The sequence below is a fragment of the Propithecus coquereli genome, unplaced genomic scaffold, assembly GCF_000956105.1.
Source record: "Propithecus coquereli isolate 6110/MARCELLA unplaced genomic scaffold, Pcoq_1.0 Scaffold7, whole genome shotgun sequence".
In the NCBI taxonomy this organism is placed as follows: domain Eukaryota; kingdom Metazoa; phylum Chordata; class Mammalia; order Primates; family Indriidae; genus Propithecus; species Propithecus coquereli.
This window is the reverse complement of record NW_012153062.1, coordinates 11538562-11563056: the sequence shown is the minus strand read 5'-3', so window position 1 is coordinate 11563056 and position 24495 is coordinate 11538562. Positions and strand designations below refer to the sequence as shown.

Here is a 24495-nt window from a genome sequence, read left to right as displayed (position 1 = left end):
AAGAGTGTTGAAGACAGGTAAGACAGCTTGTACAAGATCTAGCAGTAGGAGGGTGCATGCTATGCGTGTGACCAACTATCCCTGTGCAAAGTAATTTGCAGTCTTATTAGAGATTTTTTCCCCCTCTCATTTCCTTTTCCCCCCTTTCTTCCTTTCTTGCATTCCTCTTCTTAAAAAAATATTTGAAGGTGAAGTTTACATTAAATACAGAATAGTAGAAAGCAAAATATAACTGCTTTTCAAACCGTATAGCAGACTGTGATTTAAATTAGAAGAACCATGAAATTTAAGGGATAAACATAGCCAGGACTTATCTGTAATGCAGCAGCACCAAAAAGAAAAAGGTGTTGTGTGGTGGTGTTTCTACTCTCCTTACCTAAAGTCGTATTAGCATTTATAATCATTGTCCTACATTTTCATAAATGAGGGAGTAACTAAATCCTAGGTAGTTAATTTTCAAATCTTAAAGATGTTATAAGTGATTTCTTTTCTAAGTACATTTTTTACTATGAAGTTTAGCATTCCATATAATCCGTCTTTTGTGTGTTTGAGAATTAATTTAGGCTATAGAAATTCTATTGGAATGTAAAGTGACTTTTGAACTGCACTGAAGTACTCTCTGGTCTGGGCTATTCTATACTTGATGACTTTCTTTATTCTTTTGTTCTTGATATACATATGTATTATCCTTCAAAAGTAATTCTGAAGCTTTGGTCCTCAAAACATTTCTTCAACTCCTCTTTACCCAGTTCTTGAAGAGGAAAATTGTGTTCTAGGCTATAGCTGTTTTAGAATAACTAGATTGATCATCTTAAAAACTCAAGTGATTTACTCATATTTTTCATATGCCTTGGTCCTTTGCTTTTGTTTTATTTTGTTTATTTATGTTTTTATCTTTCCTTATCACGGGCTGAAGTTCAGTGTTCATAACTTCCTTATAGTTCAGTGTCATTAAAAACTTAGTTTGTGTCTGGTTTTCTTTGCAGAAAGGGCTATTGCAAGACATGAAGTCCGAGAAATTGAGCAACGACATACAATGGATGGGCCCCGGCAAGATGCAGCTTTAGATGAGGAAGAGGACATGGTGATCATTTATAACAGAGTTCCCAAAACTGCAAGCACCTCATTTACCAATATCGCCTATGACCTGTGTGCAAAGAATAAATACCATGTTCTTCACATCAACACTACCAAAAATAATCCAGTGATGTCACTGCAAGATCAGGTAATTACTGCTTAGGGAATGCATAAACAAACGTTTTCCGATACTTTCTCAAATTTTGTATCTCAAGGAGATAAAAGTGTTTTAAAGGAATATGTGTGCTAATCTCAATGAATCATAAGCCTATTAGGGGAAGGGACCAATCAACTTTTGTTTAATTTTACTTCACAGTATTTGGTGCATTTCTTTGCATATAATATGTATTCAAATATTTGTGAAATAAAGGAATTAATGAGTAGCCTGAATCTTTTAAGAGAAAATTGATGCTTCTCAGTATAGTATCATTTTAAAAATATGAAATAATTTTGGCAACATGCCCTGCAATAGAAATTTCTCCACTTAAGGTGGAGAAATAGTTGATGAATCCTTTGTACTCAATTTTGTGATTAGCCTCCTGAATCTTATCTCATCTTTAATAATTTGTATAAATATTAGCTATAAAGTCCTGGAGACCAGAGACTGTGGCTTATATTTTCATTATAATCTTGCCTTTTAAATTCTCAAGAAATTTTAGATAAAAAGATGAATAGATAATTTTGTGAAATGGCTTTAAGAAAAGTGGAAGAAATCATCTTATTAAATCAAGTTTACTCTTCTCTTCAGCACTAGTCGCACATATTTCCCACATACCTGTAGTTCTTACTATAATAATAAATAAAGTTTTCTCTGTAAATATTAAAAGGTATGGGAATTTGGCCCTGTAAGAAGAAAAGGTAATATTTGAAATTACTGTTTAGGATCAAATACCATGTTGGAGTAGCCTTATCAGAAAGGTCTTTAATAGTTCTAAAATTAGAATGATATTTATCTGGTTGAAAGCGCTGACCTTGTTTTGTTACAAAATTAACTGTCATCTTACTATTTAGCATAACTATAATCCTTACACTGAAGCAAGAGACTAACATTGATACACTTGATTAAGATTGGCTTTCTTGCTAGAGAGCTATTGGTAAAGGCTAATGGTGTGTGGCATATCATCTGCCCACATAAATCTTGGTTCTCTGCAGGACCCTCCGGTATTACTCTTTATAGAACCAAAAGTCTGCATCTGTTGGCCAAACCAAATAACTCTTCTATAAATGAGAAGAAACTTGAGCTTTTTTTTTAGCTAAGTGGGTCATAAAAACTATTCATTATGTAATATTATATATCTCAAGAGCAAGTATCTTAAATATTCTGTTTTTATACAGCATGTAGTAGGATTTAAGTCTTTTTGCTTTTCAAAATATTCCTTGGTCTAAAAGTGGCATGTCTTTAACATTTACATAATAATTTCAGATTTACTCAGTAGTATTTTTTAGAAAAGTAAAGTTAACTTGTTCAATTTTTGGAGTTATTTTGTGTCCAGCATTACAGAGTTTTCTGGTAGCTACAAGATGTCTGGCAATGACATCAACCATTTCTTTACTGAAATATAAATCTGCAGAAGCTCACCCCATATGACATTTATAGACATCATGTAGTAGTATGTTTTCCCAGTTGCATTTGAATGAGATAAATCTTCTGTTTTTCTTTCAGTAACTTGTTACATATATTTAAAAAAAACAGCAGGAGAAAAGTATAAACACTATCTTTAAAGCAAGTGGATTGCACAATGAACGATACCTAAAACATGTTTATGTGGGGCAGAGTAGAGGAATATTCTTGATCATTAGCTGGCATACTTCAAAATGTCAGCTAGTAGTTCAAAATCTGATCTTAATTAATAATGGCTTATATAATGATTTTCTCTAATATACCATATGTACATTTAGAGAGTTCTATAAAGAAGCAGTTGTTAAAACAAGTCATATTTACTGCTTCCCTTTCTTTTGCATGATATATTACCATTTTTATTTCACTTTCAATTTGGTAAGCTTCGTTTAAGTATAAACTTTAAAAATGTACTAAATTCCTTGAAAATGGTTTTTAAAATATTCACCGAAGCCCATTTTAATATAACATACTTATAATTTTGAGTGTTTTGCCTACAAAAATTTAAAGTTTTCGTGTACTTTTCTCAGCTACTTAAATAGGAATTAAATGACCTATTTTGCTCTTTTTCTTTTCTAAGAAATAGTTTCTAATCAATATGTGACTTAAGAGTGACTTAAAAGATCAGATATTTATTAAATCTGCTGTTGTCCCAAACTTCCAAATAGGTGACAATGCTCTTTATTCCTTCACCTTCCAACCTCTGCAATTTAATCTGCTTGATATCTGCCTTTAGCCCCAGCTCTTTCCTAGGCACATTTTGTACATACTATACCAGCACTGTGCTAACTTTGTTTACATGCTTAATTATTTCTCTCAAATTTTAGAGACAAAGCTCAAATATTTTTAGTCTATTATTGAACAGCTCTTCATATTCTGCTTATCCTTAGAAGTATTTGACAATTCTGCTTTCCAGTTTCTCATTTATTTATTGAGTATGTAATATATACAGAAATTGTGCCATATTATGTGGGGAAATATACGAAAGAAATAAAAAGCAAGGCCACCTCTTTCAAGGAGCTTATTTATAATTTACTTGGGAATGTAAAACATAGACACAGGGACTGTGAGGACAGTTAAAAGAAAATATCAGTTTATGGTAATCTCACCAAAGTGTTTAACCAAAAATATTTCTTGCCAAAACGTTTGACCTAGACAAATACATATTGCAGAACATTCTACAGAACACTATCCTGGACTTTTCTAAAGTGTCTTATGTCATGACAACCAAAAATGAGGGTGGAGGGCAGGCCTCTTTATACTAGAGGAGACTGAAGAGACATGGAAACCAAATGTAATGTGTAATCTGTTACCAAATCCTTGATCAAAAATTATCACGTCCTTGCTTATAGACAACACACCTGAAGTATTTAGGGGTGAAGTATGAATGTCTGCTACTTGCTTTCATATGGTCAGAAACAATTGAGTATGTGCATATATAGAGACAGGGAGAAAATAGAGATAAAAGTGGCAAAATGTTAACAATTAGTGAATTTAGGTGAAGAGTATAGGGATGTTGACTGCACTTTTGTCTCTCAACTTTTCTGTAGTTTAGGGATTTTTTAAAATTAAAAAGTTGGGATAAAAGAAAATGAAAAGCTAAAACAACAAGATTAAAAAATAAACATTTAAAAACATAAAACATGAAAAACTAAGCAATTAGAATGAGGTAGTCTCAGTCATGAGAGTTATATTTTTGAGATGGACTCAGTTAATAGACAGGTATTGGCAAGAGGATCAATTCCTCCAGTTGGAAAATGGAATTTATTCTGCTGTCATGAAATTATCTTTACATTAGAGAACATCCTGTTTTGTTTTGTTTTGTTTTTTAAATAGAAACGGGGTCTCACTTTTGCTCAGGCTGATCTCAAACTCCTGAGCTCAAATGTCCGGCCCGCCTCCGCCTCCCAGAGTGCTAGGATTACAGGCGTGGGCCACCACGCCCGGCCAAGAGAACGTCTTGTTTTTAAAGTGTGCCAGATAGGTGTGATTGACAGCATCTTTTATGATCTTTCTTAATTCTTTTCTGCCCTCATATGTTTAGGTCTGTGATTATGTTTAACTTCTTTTGTTAAGACACTGGAAATATCTAGAATTTTTATTCTCTGTAGCACAACAAAATAATATAAATTTTTTCTTTTAATTCACCCGCAAGCCAATTTCTGGTCATTTGCATTAGAGCTCACAGTTCGCTATGATTTGCAGATACTTTTCAGAGCAATGCTTTAGATGAGAGGTCTCAACATATAATGTGTATACTGATCACTGGTTAAAATGCAGGTTCCACTTCAAAAGGACCAAGATGGAGCCTTATATTCTGAATTTCTAAAAAGCTCCCACTTGGCGCCAAAACTGATGCTGCTGGTCCTTAAACTACAGTTGAAGTAGCAAAGATCAAGAACATGATTCACAGTGGGGATATGGGAAGATGAATATTATACTCTTCCCAGGGGTACTTACCTTTAAATTCATGTTTCTACCTCCCCTACAAAATCCAAATCCTTACCTAGGCCAACAGGACCTTTTTAATGTAGCACTGGCTCATTGCTCCATCCTCTTATCCACTAGCCACCCTGGCCTGGGGATTCATTGCTTGCACCAAGCCTTTCCCATTTTAATGCCTCTGCACTTATCATTTCCTGTTAGAATGTACTTCTCCTGGCTTCTCCTACAGTTGGCTTTATGTTATCCATTTAAAGTTTCAGCATAAATGACATCCTCTTAGAAAAACCTTGCCTGGCCATCCTATACATTAAATACCTCTGCCAACTTACTCTGTACCATATCACTCTCTGTATCTTTCCTAGTACTATTCAGATTACAAAATTATCTTATATATTGGTTTGTTTACTGTCTGTCTTTTCCTCTATTATAAGTCTTTAAGGGCAGTAACCTTGTCTGTCTTGTTCACCACTGTATCCTGTGCTCAGAATATGGCCTGAGACATGGTAGGTGCTTTATAAAATATTTCATTAAATGAATGATACATGAACAAACAAATGAAGCAATTTAGATTCTGATAGTAGTTCCTATCTAAACATGATACCAGAATGATAATTACTGGCAGAGTGAGTCCCTCTTATTGATGGGAGTATAATCTATCCTTACCTCTCAGATGATTTGGGAACCCCCACGTGACCATCCCACAAAACAAGTTGATCAACATAGCTCTGAACCTCAGTGAAGATATGTTCTGTTGCTGCTAAACTTTGCTTATATTTTTATCCAACCACTACTTAGTTTGCCTCGTGGTGTAGAAAACATATTGTCTCATTTAGTCTCATAAAAGTACCCGTGGCCATACAAGAAATGTCTATTTTAAGTAAATGCATAGGTAGGAATTTTGTATATAGTAATTACTCAAGTTAATAGTAGTATTCTTTCAACAGATAGTAATTACAAAGTTGGAATTTAGCCAGGATTTTCAGGGTGACATTTCTACTCCTTTAGATAGTGAAAACAAGCTCTTTTGTCATCACAGTCATAATGTTGAGATTAATGTATTAAGAATGTAGGTCAAGATACTACGGTTAGAGAGATGGTGCTTTCTTAGCCTTTTCCTGTAGCACTGGTTCAGGTCTGATTCGACTAACAAATAAATCACAACAATGCTAGCTACATTGCTTGTGTTTCCCCTAAAGGTCTCTTCTTATTACTTGCTAGCCTGACTCTGCTTGAGTTATAAAATCTGACAAAAATCACAGTTTAAGATCTGCTCCAGGCTAGTGGTCAAAACATCTTTTCATGTACTATGTCTAACTGCTACTTCTGAAACATTCTTCTTGATAGTATATTTCTTTTCCCCAAGCCAGAGTTTTCAATGTCTTCAGTCTTCTTAACTTCATTTGGTCCTGTTAAGTTTTGCTTCTTTTTTGCCTATCACTTTACCTTTTATTACTCCCAAATGTAGTCGGTAAGGATCCATAAAATGAACTGAATAGAAGCTTACTCACCCAATCTCAGTTTACTCTTCTTACTCCTCTGAATTCCAGAGTCTTGTCATGAAGTCTTGGGCAGAATGCCCCCGTGTAGAGAAAACACCAGAAGCAAACAAACTGAAAGACAAAGCAAATGGTCCGGGGGAGGTGAGGAGGCGGAAAATGATAGAGCAGGCCTGGAACTGGACTGATGAAAGAGATGGAGGTGAAAGAGTAGAGACAGGGAGAATTCTGGAGAACTAACGATCAGTATTAAACATGGCTGAAAGGAGAATTTGAAAAGAAAACTTCTTTAAAATACTCCTTTTCAAAGCAGGTTATGTTCTTTGGAGAACAGTTTTGAAGAAGAGATAAAGATGGTATGGAATTTCAGTAGTATGTAAATGGCACTTCGGAATCCTCAGGCTATTTTCCAGATTATTGTGAACAACCACTTTAACTGTATTGACATCTTTTGTTTGCTTAGCACTTTTTTCTTCCTCATGAAGGGAAGGTAAATCTCAGTTTAAGATCTTTTGATTTTTCACAATTTGTAAATCAGCCACAGTTTTATTAATGAGACTTTACTGCCTTAGTTAAATGTTGATGAGATGAAAGAAAAACATAGATATATATATAAAGTATGTAGCCTTTGGATATTCTTTTATTAATACTTGGGAGATTAGAAAGAGATTCTGTGTGTTTTGGAAACGTTAACAATAGTAGAATCTAGAGAATTTAAAAAGCAATAATAATCTACCTGAATTTACTTCAGATAGCGTAAATTTTAGGAAATAAAGTTCAAAATCCTATATAGATATTTAGACTTAGATTTTTGGTTTTGACCAGCAGTACTCAACAATGCCTGGGATTACCCAAGACAATAAAAAGAGAGGGGAATATAAATCAAGGGTTATTGTTGAAATGAGTGTCCATTAAGAGAGTAGTGATCAGGGTGGATTAGAAATTGAGATAATGATGAAAGTAATGAGTGAATCCGTAAAGAAATAAACAGTTGAGAGAATTGTATCAACCGGGCTTTGACATCTCGGAGAGGTGAGGGAGTTTGAGTGACTGGACCTGAGGGATTAATTTAGTGGTGGATAAAACCTGAAATTTTCAATGTCTACATTTGTTAATCAAAATCATGATGTGAATGAGGTCTGTTGTCTTTGCCTTTTAAATCCTTCCTTTTTTGTCTCCCCTGTTTAAGTTGGACAGTAATAAATTAAGGAAATTAGCTAATGGCATAGAGGGATGATTGTATGAAAACTTAAGGTATGTGGTTCTTGGGCTTCAGTTTCTTTATTATAAAATAAAGAGTACAGGATGCCTAGGTCCCTTTCATCTCGAAAATTCACCTCTGAAATTTTGAGTCTGTAAACAAGAGCTGGCAACAACAGAGGAAAATTCGTACCTTGTTCTGTTCTCTGCCTTCACCAAAGTCTTCCCTGAGACCAGCTGGAGGCACAGACCTTTCTCTTATTTCATTCGTTTTTAAACTATGTTTCATGGAATGCTTGGTTCCAAAATACTATAGGCATCACTTGGGAGGGGGGCGTGAAGAGCAGACAAAGTAGGCAGGGTTCACCCTGCTTCTGTTTCCCTTTCAATTTTATATATTATGGTAGCTTATAAAATTACCAGAAATTTTGCTCTTTTTCAGTATACTTTTACTGAAACAGTGATTGTGAGAATATCCTTGCTAAAGAGCTTCTGTAGACCTCAGGCCTCCTTCGCAAGCATTGTGACAACAAGCCTCATATTAATCAAGAGCTAGCCCCTGGCCCCACACATGCTGAAGCCTTGCTCCTCAGTGTGGCCCATGGACCAGCAGCATAGCCATCACCTGCAGATTTGTTGTAAGTGCAGAATCTTGGGCCACACTCCAGAACCGCTGAATCAGAATCTTCATTTTAATAAGAGTCCCAGGTGATTCATTTGCACATTCAAGTTCGAGAAGCCTTGTAGCAGTCCAGGTATTAATTGAGCTTTCTGGGCTCTTCAACTTATGTTGAAGGACACACATTTCATTCATCCTCAGGAGAGGATTTAGTTTAATATTGACCATCCTTAGGAAGACTGGAGGGAAAATGGATTGGAGGAAAAAGGATGCTTGAAGTTTAGACCTGAGTCTTATTTCTGTCCGAGTCCTTCACCACAGTATACTCCAAGTTTGTATTGTGATCTTCCCTGACATTTGGCTTATGTGACACTGTTCTCTAAGATATCGGTCTAGCATCTCCTTTCATTTCCCTGCTATACCACCACGTCCATATTAAATCTCAGCTTCTGGAAAATAGAACTGAGTTGCTAAATATATCTTAAGCTTCCTTAAACCACTACCTCTAGTTCCTTATTCTCTTTGCCTTCTATATTCCTCTCACTTTTGGCTGAAATACTGAAACTGATTTTCACAAAACCAAAGATTTGTATGAAATAATTTACCATTAAGTGACAGTTATAAGATCTTTTCATATTCAACACGTAAAATTTTTTGAGGATTCAGATTTTGGATTATCTAATTTTTTGTATTTTCTGTTTCCTTTTCCTTTGCAATTTCATATTTTCATTCTGTTTGGTGCCTTAGTTGAAGAACAAATAGGAAAAAACATGAGACCCTCAAATCACACATTTGTTTGGCTCTTTTGGTTTCAGTGGGGAAAAAATTGAAAAAATCTGCTCCAGTGACATTATATATTTTCTCACGCAACCTAATTTTATCTACATTCAATTTTCAGATTTTAAGTGTATGTATATACATAGAGAGGATATCAAGTAAGGCTTATTTCTTTTCCCTTCTAAAAGCTCTGTTATTTCTTTTAGTATATGAGTTGTTAATGCTTCCCCTAAAAAATAAATTCTCTCAGAAGCTTTCATTTTCCCTAGTTCACATTCTCTGACATATGGCTGCCTCTGCACTGTTTCCCTTTCTTACCCTACCAGTAGGCCTTTCTAGGAGGCAGTCATCATCTTCATACCATCGTTGCTGGTATGAAGTACTCTGGAATATCTCCATGTGACTAACTATTCTAAAATGTAAATGAAGGGTTGATAATTTGTCAGAATTATACAATTGACAGTTCTGTGCTTTAGAGGCTGAGGTCACAGCTTGCAGATACTTTCAATGCAGCATAGCTTGGTGGGCCTCCCCACCCCTACCCCCTGTACTGTGTATAGTTTCCAAAAGAGATTCTTAACTACTTGCTATTTATCATGCAGAGATTTGCTTATTGCAAATCTATACCATTTTCCTTTAAGAAATTTTTTATCACTGCTTTGTAGCTGGTGATACTTAAGATTATCAAATTCTGTATTAACCAGTTCTTAGAAATTTTTAAATATATTTACACTTTTAGAATTTTTTATATTAACCTTTTATGTACTCTTAATTCCAATAAATTAAGTAATATTTAGATATTAAAAAATTTTTATTTGCTCTATATTACATCTCTAATTAATCTTTTTATCATCAAGCTTATGATATTTACTGTTTATTCTTTAAAGTCTTCTGATAATCATTATCTTTCAAAAAAGTAATTTTGTCAGGCCAAGCATGGTGAGTCACAGCTGTGGAGGATTGCTTGAGGCCAGGAGTTCGAGACCATCCTGAGCAAGAACGAGACCCTGTCTCTACAAAAAATAGAAAAATTAGCCAGGCATGGTGGCATGTGCCTGCAGTCCCAGCTACTCAGGAGGCAGAGGCAGGAGGATTGTTTGAGCCTAGGAGTTTGAGGCTGCAGTGAGCTACGATGACACCACTGCACTTTAGCCCGGGGAACAGAGCAAATGTCTGTCTCCAAAAAAAAGAAAAAATCATTCTGGTTTAAGGATTAATTTTATTTGTTGAGTCATTAATAAAAATGATTTTTTTATGAATAGCAAGCCTCTGAGAAGAAAACATTTAATTTGCACAGAATGTCCCTATATTACAGTGTTGCGTGCGTCAACATGGGTGTCAATAGGGGACAGATACCTACACACTTGCCACCACTCTCCTTCCAGCCCACCAACCACCCCATGTAGATGTACTCACTGTACAGTCTTGGGAACGATTTCATTGTGTGATTTTGTTTTCAGAATTATCCTTTATTCTTTCCTGAGTGTGGTGATAGTAGCGCTCTCTATGATGAATTTGTAGTTACAGATTATACTATACTTTCCTTAGTCCAAATCTGTGTTTCAAGCTGTGTTAATTGCCAAAGTGGTACAAGTGGTTTAAATTTCTAACTTGTAAGTGTTTTGCTATCATTAAATTTCATTTTCCTTAAATTGTACTTAAGTAATGAGTGCATTCTTCCTTTTTAGGTGCGCTTTGTAAAGAACATAACTTCCTGGAAAGAAATGAAACCAGGATTTTATCATGGACACGTTTCTTACTTGGATTTTGCAAAGTAAGTTACACCTAAAATGACACACTAAAGAACGCTTTGTGGTTTAGCAACTTACAAAGGAATAAATTTATTAAATTGTTATGATTTTGCTGAAAAAAGAATGCACTGACTTTACCACATTTAGATCTGTAATTTAAATGTATATTAATACTACCTTCTAGTGTTTTTCTGCCCTCTAGTGTTCATAAATTGTCAATTCTCATAATATAGAAATTTGAGTTATGTTAAATTTAGGTAATACTCTTTAAGGTTATTTATCATCATTACGTTATGTTTCTTATACAACCAGAATGACACTATTTCAGGAGAGCTTAGGTCTTAACCTAGAGGCCAGATTATGACTTACCCCATCATTGAGAACTGAGAAAGCAAAGAAGCGCCACTCAGCTATTGGTGCCCCAGTGCATCTATTTCTCAGCCAAGACATAGTGAAGTAAGCACTTTCCCTTGGGCTGCCTTGTTTTAGCTTTAAAATTATGATCTCTTGAGAGCCTTTAAAAAAATGAATAATGATTTCCTTTTATGTTTGAATTTGTCTGTGATTGGAGATAAATAAATCTCATCCCATATTTTGGGGGAGGAATAAGGTCAGGGTATTTCTATCATAATTCTGTTAAGAAAAGTTCAAAAAACTATAGTCCTCCTCATAGTATTCAAGCACTGTGTGGCTCCCACTAGAGTCTTTGCCACATTATTAATCATAAAATTGGTTAAAAGTAATATTCTAATTAGTGGAGCATGGTGGCACATGCCTATGGTCCCAACTCCTGGGGAGGCTAAGGTGGGAGGATTGCATAAGCCCAGGAGTTCCATGCTGCAGTGAGCTATGACCATACCATTGTATTCCAGCCTGGGCAACAGAGAGAGACCCTATCTCTAAAAAAATTTTTAAAATAAAAAAAAAAAACACTAATTTTTTTTAAATTATTTAAGCTTAGACATGTTCACTCAGCTTTTAAATTAGCAGTTATGACTCAAAAAATATACTCTCTTGTGTTTGTCAACTTTAAAAGGCATTCTTCATAAAATTTAAAATGAGAGTGATATTCCACCCTCACTTGACTTCTTAAATTTGAAAACAAAAAGAATAGAATGAAATAGTATAGATTCAGATTGATAATAAATCTTAACTTTTTTGGAAATCATGTAATTAAAAAGGAATCACCCAAATATTATATATGTGAAATGATATATTTCTATTTCTAGTTTCTCCTACAGTACTCAAGATCTTACAATAAAATGGTAGCTTTAAAGTTAGATGTACATTTTTCTATAAATAATTCATACTCCAATATTGAAAACATTTTATAGACAGCTTTAAAATAAACTAATTATTTTTTCTTTGCAGAGGCATTGAACCAATTTCATAAACTTCATTCAAATGCGTATTTTCCCTCAGGGCTGCATTATCCTTGAATTGAATGTTTGTTACCCTTTCACCTAAATGATTTATTTTTTCCAAACACAGCTTGGTTTCTAATATTTTAGGTTTTCATTATTAAAATTATATATTGAGTGCTTTTGCTTTTGGCAAAGTCTTGTACTTAGAACAAAGTTCTGGTATATACTGGGGTTCTTGCAGTTGAAAGGTAAAAGCTTTTTGAAAAGATTAATCTTGTTTATTAAATACTGACATGAATTTTTAAGGGTTTGAGTATTTTCATAGTGGGTCTTACGTTATTAGAGGTGAAAAGTATTGTGAAAATTTTTAATAGGCTTTTATAAGATTTTAAACAAATACCTAAATAAAATCAACTAAAGGAAATATACTGTGATATATGTATATAGTCAAGAACTGTTGTAGGTATAACTAGTATCTTTTAAAATATCTTTTAGCTTGATAGCCATACATTCCATGATGAGTAAGGAAGAGGAAAGAAACATCACCTTACTGATTTTTACACTTGATCTTAGCCAAAGGGCCAAGAAGGGATTACCAATTTTAAAAATACAGCTATTCCTTGGTATACACCAGGAATTGGTTCCTGGACCACTCATATACCAAAGTCTTTGCATACTTAAGCCCTGCGGAACCCTCATATTTTAAAGTCAGTCCTCCATATACACAGGTTTCTTCGTCCCACAAATACCATATTTATAATAGATCTGCATTTGGTTGAAAAAAATCCACCTATAAGTGGACTTGTGTTGTTCAAGGGTTACTTTATTCTTCCACACAGTATGGAAGTACTGTATGGCATAGTACTTTGTGGAGTCCAGTAAAACATTTGCCGTTAGGAGAAAATGGTGAATTTGGCAACAGAAATATTGAATCGCATAGTTTTTTCAGTTGCTTGGCAGAGACATTGAAAAGAGGGTAAAGAATTCCAGGAAATAAGAAATGAAAAATGAAAAGTCCTCTCTAGTTTGGACTTACAACTAAGCAGCACACATTGTATTTACAAGTTTGTCTGCTCAAGCCATGTTTTGGTTACTTACTTTTGGGGATTTTTTGAGAACTTTAGAATAATAACAAAATATCCTCTTTTTACATTTTTGTATTCCTATCCTATCTTGATCCTTTTTGTCTGAATCCTTTGATTTTCTTTATCATATTTCCTAGTTCTTCTTTCTATTTTTCCTGTTAATGTTCAGTTACTGTTTTGTTTTCTTTTTAATTGGTGGACAACACAATTTTAAAATAATGTATTAATAGATATGATAATGTCATAAATTTAGAAATTTTCCAGTTTAAAATTATTTAGGTTGAACATTTTCAAAATATCCTAGTGTATAGGAAATACGAAGTTGAATAAATTGCAGATCTTGACCTTAATGAGTTCACTGAAACCCCATTTTTTTCTGTAATTATCAGTTCATTATGTTTTACTATAAACAGTGAAAATATTAGATTACCTCCACTTTTTAAATTTATACTGTTTATTTTTTAGTGATATCTATTACCCCACTTTGATTTTCTTCAAACTTTAGAAAAGAAAAACATTAGAACATCTCTTCCAAAATCCTTTTTCAGTAATAAACATTTCCCTTCATAATAATGATTAGCTAAAAGAAAACTTTTAATGCTGTACTTTCCATCAGACACTGCTGTGATTTTTTAATGATCTAGCTACCTCAGGGTCACATGTTAGCATCTGTCTTAGAAAGATATTTGAAAATTGTTTTTGATGTAACTGTTTTATTCAGGCACACATCAGGTGTGTGCCTTTGTGGTTGTTCCCAGAAACAAAAATGAGTTTTCATCAGGGTCATTTTGGTTTTTCCATATTACCTCTTTTATTTTCAGAACAAGTGAGCTGAATCATTAAAGAAGCAGATATGTCAGGACAAGAAACAAATAACTAAATGCTTCACTAGGTCTGAAATATCCTAGAGGAGGGTAATACATGACCATATTTTAGGCCTAAATAGAATTTGTTAGTATATAATTCATGTGACATTGTTCTTTTTACCTAATACTTCTCTGCTGAACCAGGGGAAGTTTGCACCATTTTCTACAACTTTTAACAAATATATCATAATACCGTAGAAACTTTTAAAAATTATTTTAATCAGTGGCTGAGCATGTTGGCTTGTTCCTATAATCCCAGGCAGGAGTATTGCTTGAGGCTAGGAGTTGGAGACCAACCTGGGCAACATCGCAAGACCCCATCTCTACAAAAAATTTTATTTTAATTAGCCAGTGTGGCACTCACCTGTAGTCCCAGCTACAGGTGAAGTGGGAGGATCACTTGAGCCCAGGAGTTGGAGATTTCAGTGAACTATGTTTGTGCCAATGCACTCCAGCCTTGGCAACAGAGCAAGACTTTGTCTTAAAAAAAATTTATTTTAATTATTATAGGCAATATGGGGGAGTGGCTTTTTTATTGACCTTGTTTTGCTACCTCTTTCTATAGCGCTGATCCTTTAGACTGCCAAGGAGCAATCTTTGAAGTCAGACAGATCTGCCATTAAATCCACTTTGACTCCTTGCCAGCTCTGTTATCTCAGCCACATTATTTCAGATCTTTGAGCTTGTTTTCCCTTTTGTAAAACGAGGATAATTAAAGTAATTACTTCATGGGTGGTAGTGAGGATTAAATATGATAATGTGTATGAAGCACTTAGTTCTGTGCCTCATACAGAGCAGTGGTATGATTCTTTTTAATTTTTCTCTCCTTTTAGTCTTAACTGGTGTTTTCTTCTTCTCCCTGTCTGAATCTCTGCTGGTCCTTCTTATTCCCAACTCTTAATTAGGCATTGCACGAGATTTTGTCTCCATTATTCCCTTTAGGAAAGTTTATACGTTTTTATCTGTCAGGACACCCAGGCAAGAAACTTTACAGTCATCTTGGACAACTCTTTTAGTCACTACCTATATCTTATTAGTCACTAAGTCTTTTGAGTCTGCCTTCTTTCACTTAACATAATGCTTTTGACATTCATCCAGTTGAATGCGTATATCAGTAGTTGTTCCTTGCTGGGTGGTATTCCATTGTATGGATGTACCACACCTTCTAACCATTCACCAGTTGCTGGATATTTTGGTTGTTTACAGCTTTTGGTGATTGTGAATAGAGCTGCCAGAATGTTTGTGTATGGCTTTTATGTGGACATATGCTTTAATTTCTTTTGGATAAAAACCTAGAAATGAGATTGCTAGATTGTATAGTAACCGTAAGAAACTGCCAAACTTTTCTCGAATGATTGTATCATTTTGTGTCACCAACAGTGTTTAAGAGCTCCAGTTGCTGTGCGTCTTCACCACCATTTGGAATTGTTAAACCCCCTCTTAGTTTTTTTTTTTTTTTTTAATTTGAGCCATTCTAATAGATGTATAGTAGATGAATGCCCTTTTTAATACATAAATAAATTTCTTTAAAAATCACTTATTTACAACATTATTGTCAGTGGAACCAACAAATACCAACAGGTCATTCACTTTTTTTGAAATAAGACAGTGTGAACTTGCTATTAGGATTAGAAAGCTTCTATAAACCCTTTAGGCTAAGCTGGTCCAGAATAAATATGTACAAGGTATAAATGTCCCCCCAGCAAAATTGATGCTTAAGTAGAGATGTTAAACCTAGTATGAAGCAGAAATCTCAAAGCTTCCCAAAGGCCGTTAAGCCCTCTTTCAGCTTCATCATCTCCCCTTTAGACTTTGTCTAGCCAGTTGACAAGGTTTCTTACAAATGTTCTGAGAATGCATTTGTTCTTTTAACCATTCTTGTTGTTCACTTGTCTATAGAAGCTATCTGTAGAGGGTAATTGTAAAGAAATGAACCTAGCTTATGTTCCTTGCTTCGTCATGCATCATATGCTTACATAGCAAGAATGAGGCTCCCAAAACGTCTTACCCACCTGCTGCTCAGATGATGTTTTTTCCTTTTTGATTTTCACCCGCAGATTCCTACCAGTATGTACTTCTTTTCCTGGGAAGATTATGTTCTAACAGGTCAACGAGTAGGGATGAGTTTTCTACTCTTCCACCTGAACCTTCCTGCTGAATAGCTCAAATGACTGGCTAAGGTTAAGGGTGGAGTCTATGATCTCTTTGCTTTTACCCCTGTATAAACTACCTGGTTGGCAAGAGAGTTAAACTGACAGTCCTTCTTAGGTCCTGTTTTCTAACTGGCTGAGCTGAGTGGTCCAGATACTATTTTTTAATCATGCCCATTATGTTATAACCCCTTGCCTCCAGCCCTTCATGTCTGTATAACCATTACCTAAATTACACATAATAGTTCTTATCCATTTTCAGAATGAGTTCACAGATTGTCTAATTAAAATCATATTTCATACATGATAAATGCTACCCAAAGCCAAGATAGCCATTTCCTGGGCAGCAAGAAGAGTTTTGTAAAATGCTATATCCCCTTTCACTGCTGCTTGGTAAGAATTGCTATCTGCTTCACATGTCAGCAACTAAGGGAAAGGGGAAGAGGAAACATTTCTGGGAGATATTCTTCTGCCACGAGGTAATTCCCAAGAGAATGGCCCACGGTGGGGCAATGGCTAATAATGGAGAGGATAGAGGGGGTTCCCAGGGAATCTCAGTTTTAAGAATGGAATCAGTAACCCATCGTCCTGTGTTCTCCCCTTCTTGTAGCTTCCTGTTAAAAGACTCAGCTCTGTGAGCTAAAGTAGCAGCTATGTGTTCCTGGTGCCTCCTTACTTTGTTCTCACTACTGAGTGTACTCTCCCACAGAAAGGCTTTTGTACTTAGAAAAACTACAAAGCTAATTCACAACAGTCTATTCAACCCAATAAGGTGGTACCTAAGACATAAGGCAAACAAACCAGACGAAGGAGTTTGGATTTGATATTAACTGATCAGTAGAGTTATTTCAGATTCCTAAGAATCCTAAGAAGAGTGATTTAGGAACAACAGTTGAAAATTGATATGGAAGGTAGACTGAAAGGGAAGAGATTGGATGCAAGAAAACCAACAAAATCATTGTGGTAATCTAAGCAAGAGGCTAAGGAAGAGGGCAGTGGTAAAGGACAAGAATGATAATGACAGGTCACATCTGTGAGAAAGCTTACAAAAGAAAAATCAAAAGGACTTTGTAATTTTATTAAATGAAGAATAATGGAAAGGGAAGAATCAAGATAACTGTAACATTTCAAGACTGGAACAGAGGAGGATGTTAGAACAGGGAGCCAATTGGACAATTTTAGGGTCTGCAAGGATTGCCAAAGTAAAAGTCTGTGTTCCTTCAACTCTTTATCATTCCCTAAAGAAATAATGCTGAAAACCTAATGTCTTTTACTTGTATCTTGTCTTTAAAATCAGCAACAGAAGGTAGATTCAGATGGTCACTCTTGTGTTGACTAGTACTTGATAACATCAATAATATCTACCTAGTTTGGTGAGCTAGAAATGAGAAATCATTGCTACATATTTAATGCAGATTTGAAACTCATTTTGTAGCACCAGATGAGAGATTATGAAATGTAATAAAAATACTTTTTTATAAGTTCATTTTAAAATTATAAAGATTAAATTCTTTCTTAGTAATTTTCTTAGTAATATGTGTGCACTAATTTAAAAAGGAATTTTCTACTTGGACTTGAAATCTAATAAGGGTGTAGTATGAAAATGTTTTATGTAATTCTTGCCAGTAAAATTTAAAATTATTTTTCATTCATTTTTCTCTTCTTTTCTTTATCTTCAGCTGTAATTTTTAAATTCTTATTTCTTATTTACTTTATTGTAACATAATCATGAAATATTTCCCAATCTCCATGTATTCAAATTATTTAAATTAATTCATGTTGTTCTTTCCACGTAGGATCAATACTTCAAACTTATACATATATTTTCAAGGTACCCCTAAACAGAATGAAAATGCTGATTTCACCTTTTAAATTTTGTTTTATTTCAGATTTGGTGTGAAGAAGAAGCCAATTTACATTAATGTCATAAGGGATCCTATTGAGAGGCTAGTTTCTTACTATTACTTTCTGAGATTTGGAGATGATTATAGACCAGGGTTAAGGAGACGAAAACAAGGAGACAAAAAGGTAATATCTTAGTTTTAAGATTTTTATAACGATAATTGTTTAGGAAATGCATTGGATAATGTGCTTTTTAAATTTGTTGTCAATTATAAGTATAATATTTGCTTATTGTGAAAATTTTGAAAACAACCCAAAGTATAAAGGAGCCAAAGGAAGACTACTTATATAGTTCATATCTTGTAATATACATAATTTTTTGTGATTTTTAAAAATATTGCACTTCTGTTCCTGGGCTATTTGTTTTATTATAGTCCTAATAATTTTCTATGACACTGTTATAATTATCCATTAATATTATGTATTTTTGTATATTCTTTGGTTCTCTTAGTCTTGATGACAATTTATATTTGTTATCATCAGTTTAGGTACGCTATCTTGCTAAAGCAGCTATTTTTTCAGACAAAGAAAGGATAATGGCTCAACAAAGTTTTTATCAGGTTTAGGTATGGGTTGTCTTCCATTTCATTGTATCCTCTAGAGTATCACCGGAGTTATTTTTCTAAGAAACAAACTAGTTTGTCACTTTTCTGGTGGGACACCCTTACTGGGACCTCACTGCTCACAAGATTATCCAGGACATAGGAGACACAATTGGACATGATCTGAGCCCTACCTCTCCTGCCTAATTTTCCTTCCAGCACCCTGTGCTTCATCCACATAAAATGTCACTGTCCTTCAAGCTTATTATTGCTTCCTACTTTTTGCACATGTGTTATTCCCTGTATTTAGAATGCCTTTTCTTTACTCTAGAAAATTCTTTGTCCACCTTTAAGATCCAGCTTATATGTTATAATACTTCTTCTATAAGGTCTTTCCTGATACCTCTAGGCAGAGTTAGTCATGCCCCTTTCAGGGCTCCCAGAGCACTCCATTCAAATCTATTTCTAAGCGTTTATTTTGTAGTAATTGGATTATCTGTTTACATATTGTCTTCTTTAAAATATGGTGAACTTCCTGAAGCATTTATTTCATTCATTTTGTTTTCCCAGTATTTAGCATGGTACCTAGTTTACCTGCTAAGTGCTTAGCAAATGGTTGAAAGTGTGAATTCTGCACATTCTAAACCTAAAGTGTTACACAGTAGTGATGCTACATACTTGGTATATTATGCTAATCAACATCCAACAATTTTTTTCGAACTTAGATGTGCCCTCCGTGTCACATGAAGGGGCAGTGGTTTTTTGTTTTGCTTTCCTTTTTTATGATTTCTAGAAATTTCTGTTTCTTTCCTGGCCTTAAAGCTTTAGGCAGAAGGTACTGATACAAACACAGATAACTGACCAAATTGTTTTTTTTCAGTGTTCACCTGCCCATCTCTTAGCATTATTTAATCTTATAAAAATATTTGTCATTATGGAGATTCTACAAAAGTTTATAAAATCTATTAATGCAACTCTTTTGTGACCTATTTAGAATTTATTGACATTTATTTCTAAATTTACTTGAGCTTACTACCCCCCCCCAAATTTTAGCCCTATTGTTTACATTAACTCTTACTCAGTAAATGTTAGTATCCATCTCCTTCTTACAACCAAAGTAGTATTAGTGTTGGTAAGGAAAAGATTTGCAGTCATGTAGGTCTCTACATTCATCATTTGTCACGTCAGCCCTGGATAGCATGGTTTTATGGTTGCTATCCTATGTAGTTTGAGGAATTGGGTAATAATAATACTTAGTAATATTAATAATAATAGCTCATATTTATTGACTGTTTATTGTGTACCAAGCAGTATTTTAAGTTATTTGTATGTATTTTTTCAGGTAGTTTGCACAACAGTTCTATGGGATGTTTGCTGCTATTGTCCTCATTTTTACAGAGAAGGAAACTGAGGCACAGAGGTTAAATACCTTGCCCAGTGTCATGCAACTAGTAAATGGTAGAGCTGGAATTTAAACCCAAGCACTCTAATTCTAGAGCCCATAGTCTTAAGCTCTTTATATCCTTTTAAAAGGAGGAAAAAGTCATTTCTGTGACTTGAAAGAAAATAAAAGTGACTTTAGGCCAGAGTAGTCACTGGAAAGACAGTCTTCGTGTAAACTAGATTGTAGAGGGAAGGCACTTTTAGAGGAATAAAATGTAGTCAGCAATGGAATATAGATTTGGGGTACACATGACATGCCTGAGAAACTACTAAACAGGTTACTCTGGTAAAGATGGAAGTTACACATAGAGATGAGGCTAGAATGGCACATTGAGGTCAGATTGTGAAGCTTTCCTGAAAGCCAGGATGTGGCGTTTGGGTTTTTTTTTTTTTTAAGGTATTGAAAGCTACTGTAGGTTTCTGAGTAGAGGCTGTTACAAGTGACTACTTAGCTAATCTAGTAACTGTACAGAGCAGATTGGAAGGAAAAGTGGGAAAGGGAGCCCAATTAGGAAGCTATTGTAAGAATTAAGAAATGAAATTGTGAGATCCTGATGAAAGTAAGGATTGAAAAAGAAAAGATGGATTGGAAAGACATTACCTCAAAAATGTGAAGTGAGGGAGAAGAAAGAGTAATAAATGTTCTGAGATCTTGAGTCTGAGTTACAAGGGGCAATATAATCCTATTGCCAGAAATGTTGAATATGAAGTAACACTGGAAATTCAAATAAAAATGCACAGTAGGTATTAGAAGATAGATAAGAAGTGATAGATCTGGGGGTACATATTTCGAAGTCTTTTGCCTAGAAATTATTAATTAAGTCAAGGAAATGGGCTAAGGAAGGGAGGGGGCAAACAGGATATAGCCGAGATTAATTGCCACACTTGGTAGAAGGACCAAAATATGTCTTCAAAGAAGATGATGATAGTATATTCAGAAAGGTAAAGAGAACCAACAAAAGAAGCCAAAAAGGGGAATGTTCAAAGAAGTATAAAAGAATGTATCAGTGGCAGAGAGATCAAGAGAATTTTCAGAAAGGTGAGGGTGGGGCCAAATGCTGTTAAGGTCAAAGAGAACAAGAACCAACAAAACATTGTACCTGACTATTATTAGGTAGGAGAAGGGGGGAAAGAGACAGACAGACATAAACACATTCCATTTATGGAATGCCTATGAACCAGTTATTGTGGTAGATTCTTTTACATTTGTGATTTTATTTATTCCTCAAAGTAAGATTATGTCCTCACTTTTCACATGAGGAAGCTAACACAAAACTTAAGTTCCCCAGGTTTAGGATTCAAACCCAAGTCATGGATCTTTTTACTATTTCATGGTGAAAGTTATCTGTAAAAGAAATGGGTGAATAAATTTGGGTTGCAGTTTGCTGTTGCCTCTTGAATGTTGCCAGAATAAAGAGAATCATTCCAGTGTAGCTCCAAATATAGCCAGTTCTAAAGATTTTTTTGCCTTATTCTTTAGAGATCTTTGGTTGAAAGGACCCTCTGAGTTTATCTAACTGTTGGACTAGAAAAGCGAGGCCTGGAGGCCTTAAAGAACGTACTCAAAATAGAGTCAAACTTGGTTCTAGAAACTCACTTGGCACTGAAGATGAGTGCTCTTTCTGATTTTTCATATTTCCTCCTTGCGGAAGTAGCAAGCAGTGTTTGTAGATGGCTCACTGCAACAAACTTGCAAACCTCCCAAGTTTGTTTTCTAGTATCTCTGTTATATAATCTCAAGTAGATAATTTCCTTTGGTAAAAAAATATACATACACAAATTCAAAATAAACTAGTACTTATTTTCAGGGACAAATTATTGTCTAGAGGAGTTTCCATTCGTATGATAAAATAATTCTTACAAACATGAGCATAAAACAAAGTCGTGAGAAATATTCATGTTTAACTTTCTTCAGCATCTCAAGTATACTTTTGTAACCTGCCTATCCCTTTCATTTTACTGTCTCATCCCACTTATTTCTGCCTATTTATTTAACAACTTACCATACTAAGATATTTGATAGGTGAGACTTGGATTTATGGCTTACCTATGCTGCTTTGTCTTTGCTCCAGACCTTTGACGAATGTGTAGCTGAGGGCGGCTCAGACTGTGCTCCAGAGAAGCTCTGGCTTCAAATCCCGTTCTTCTGTGGCCACAGCTCCGAATGCTGGTAGGGAGATAAAGTTGGCTTAAATCAATCATCTTCTTTAGTTTTAGGTCATTAAATATGAAATGTCCGATTTCGAATCAAAAGTTTATTATATCTCAAACCAGAAACAGCACACTTAATCAAAGTATGTGCCTAAGCTATCGACACAGTTTTGCCATCATAACAGTAGCTTGTTTATGCCAGCAGAAGAGAAGCCTGGAGGGTGAGTGGCAATGAAATCTCGAAAGGCATTTTCTACAGCTTGTTGAGAATTGAATATTTTTCCTTGCTAGAAGTGGTCCAAATCCTGGAAGAGGTGGTAGTCAGTTGGTACAAGGTCTGCTGAATACAGTGGATGACAGAGAGTTTCCAAGTCCAGCTTATGTAGTTTGAGCATCGTTGTTTGTGCAACAAGCGGTCAAGTGTTGTTGACCAGCAAGAGGATTGGTCTGTCTCTATTGTCCAATCTCAGCTGCTTAATTGCAAGCATCTTCATCATTTCGTCCAATTGGTTGCAGTAGACATCGCTGTAATTGATTGACCAGGTTTCATGCAGCTGTAGTGGATATAATGCCAGCGCTAGACTACCAAACAGACACCATTAGCTTTTTTTGATGAATATTCAGTTTTAAACTATGTTTTGGCACTTCATCTTTATCCAACTATTGTGCTGAATGCTTGCAATTGTCAAAAAGAATCCATTTTTCATCACACCTAACAATACGGTATAGAAATGGTTCTCTTTTTTGTTGTAACAGCAAAGAAAGGCAAGCTTCGAGACAATTTTTCTTCTGACACTCATTTAATTCATGCGGAACCCACCTATCCAGCTGGTTTACCCTGCCAGGTTGTTTCAAATGGTCCAATATTGTTGGAATAGTAACATCAACCTTGCTACTAATTTACTTGTAGGTTGAGATGGATTTGCTTCCACTACAGCTTTCAGCTCATCATTATCCACCTTGGTCTCAGGTCACACCTGTGGCTTATTTTCAGGATTAAAATCACCAGAATGGAACTTCTCAAACCATCGACGTACTGTGCATGCATTAGCCACATCCTTCTCAAACACTTCGTTGATATTCCATGATGGGACTCATATTCAAAAATGACACGAATTTTTGACTTATCCGTGATTTTACAAAAATGGCTCTAAAAAAATTTGAAAGATAATCACAAGGCAAACCAAGCGTTTGCAAGACTGAGGATGTGCCTTCACAATAAAAATAAAACAAAAATTGTCAAAGTGAAATGTCAGAGATATCAACTGTCAAACTTAGTACTTAAGGAAATCAAACATTTCATACTTAATAACCTAATATTTCCATAATCTGTATTTCACAAGGGGTAGGTCTAGTGAAATCAATGAAAGACAAGACTAAAAATAACATGTAATTAAGTAATATCTAGTTTTGTGGTTACCTTTAAATGTATTTTAAAAATTCTTCATATGTAACATACTTGCATTGTTTTCTCAGATACTGGTTTTTAAATTTTTTTGTTTGTTTTTGGTCTTATGTTTTGCTGTATTTCAGTAGATCTCTTAATTAGAGACCTGTGGTCATAAACCTTACTTTGTCCTAAGCTTACTTTCTTAGCCATTCATGTTAAATCAAGAAAAAACTTAGTGGGTAAATTATTCACCTGGTTTTACTATTAAACTGATTTTGACTTTAAGAGAAGCCAAGGTTACGGTTGTAGTTAGTTTGCTAATAAACATGAGGTAGAAGATAAAGATATTTTATCTTTAATAAATAATTTATTTCCTCAGAATGTGCCAAGTTTTCAGTTTTCAAAAATAATTGTATTTTTAGAAGTCAAAACTTGGCACATTCTGGGGAAGTAACATATTTCCTTAGTACATATTTATTTGTTCTATTCAATCATTTTAATAGGAAAAGTAGGAGGAAAAGGGAACACATTCAAAGTTAGTTTTTTCCTTAAACCATAATGAGAAATATAAGGAATTTCTTCATTATTTCAGATATATTATTAGATTACTGTGAAGCTT

The 24495-nt window shown here is 34.7% G+C and overlaps 1 protein-coding gene across 2 annotated transcripts in view; it reads left to right on the top strand.

Moving 5' to 3' along the window:
• The window catches only part of HS2ST1 (heparan sulfate 2-O-sulfotransferase 1), a 212623-nt gene that overhangs the window by 184993 nt on the left and 3135 nt on the right, over positions 1–24495 (top strand). For both annotated transcript variants that reach the window (XM_012661175.1, XM_012661174.1), the window contains exons 2-5: positions 987–1225; positions 10921–11006; positions 18338–18476; positions 22408–22505. In XM_012661175.1, the coding sequence (XP_012516629.1) occupies positions 987–1225; positions 10921–11006; positions 18338–18476; positions 22408–22505 (562 nt within the window). The remainder of the gene's footprint in view (positions 1–986; positions 1226–10920; positions 11007–18337; positions 18477–22407; positions 22506–24495) is intronic.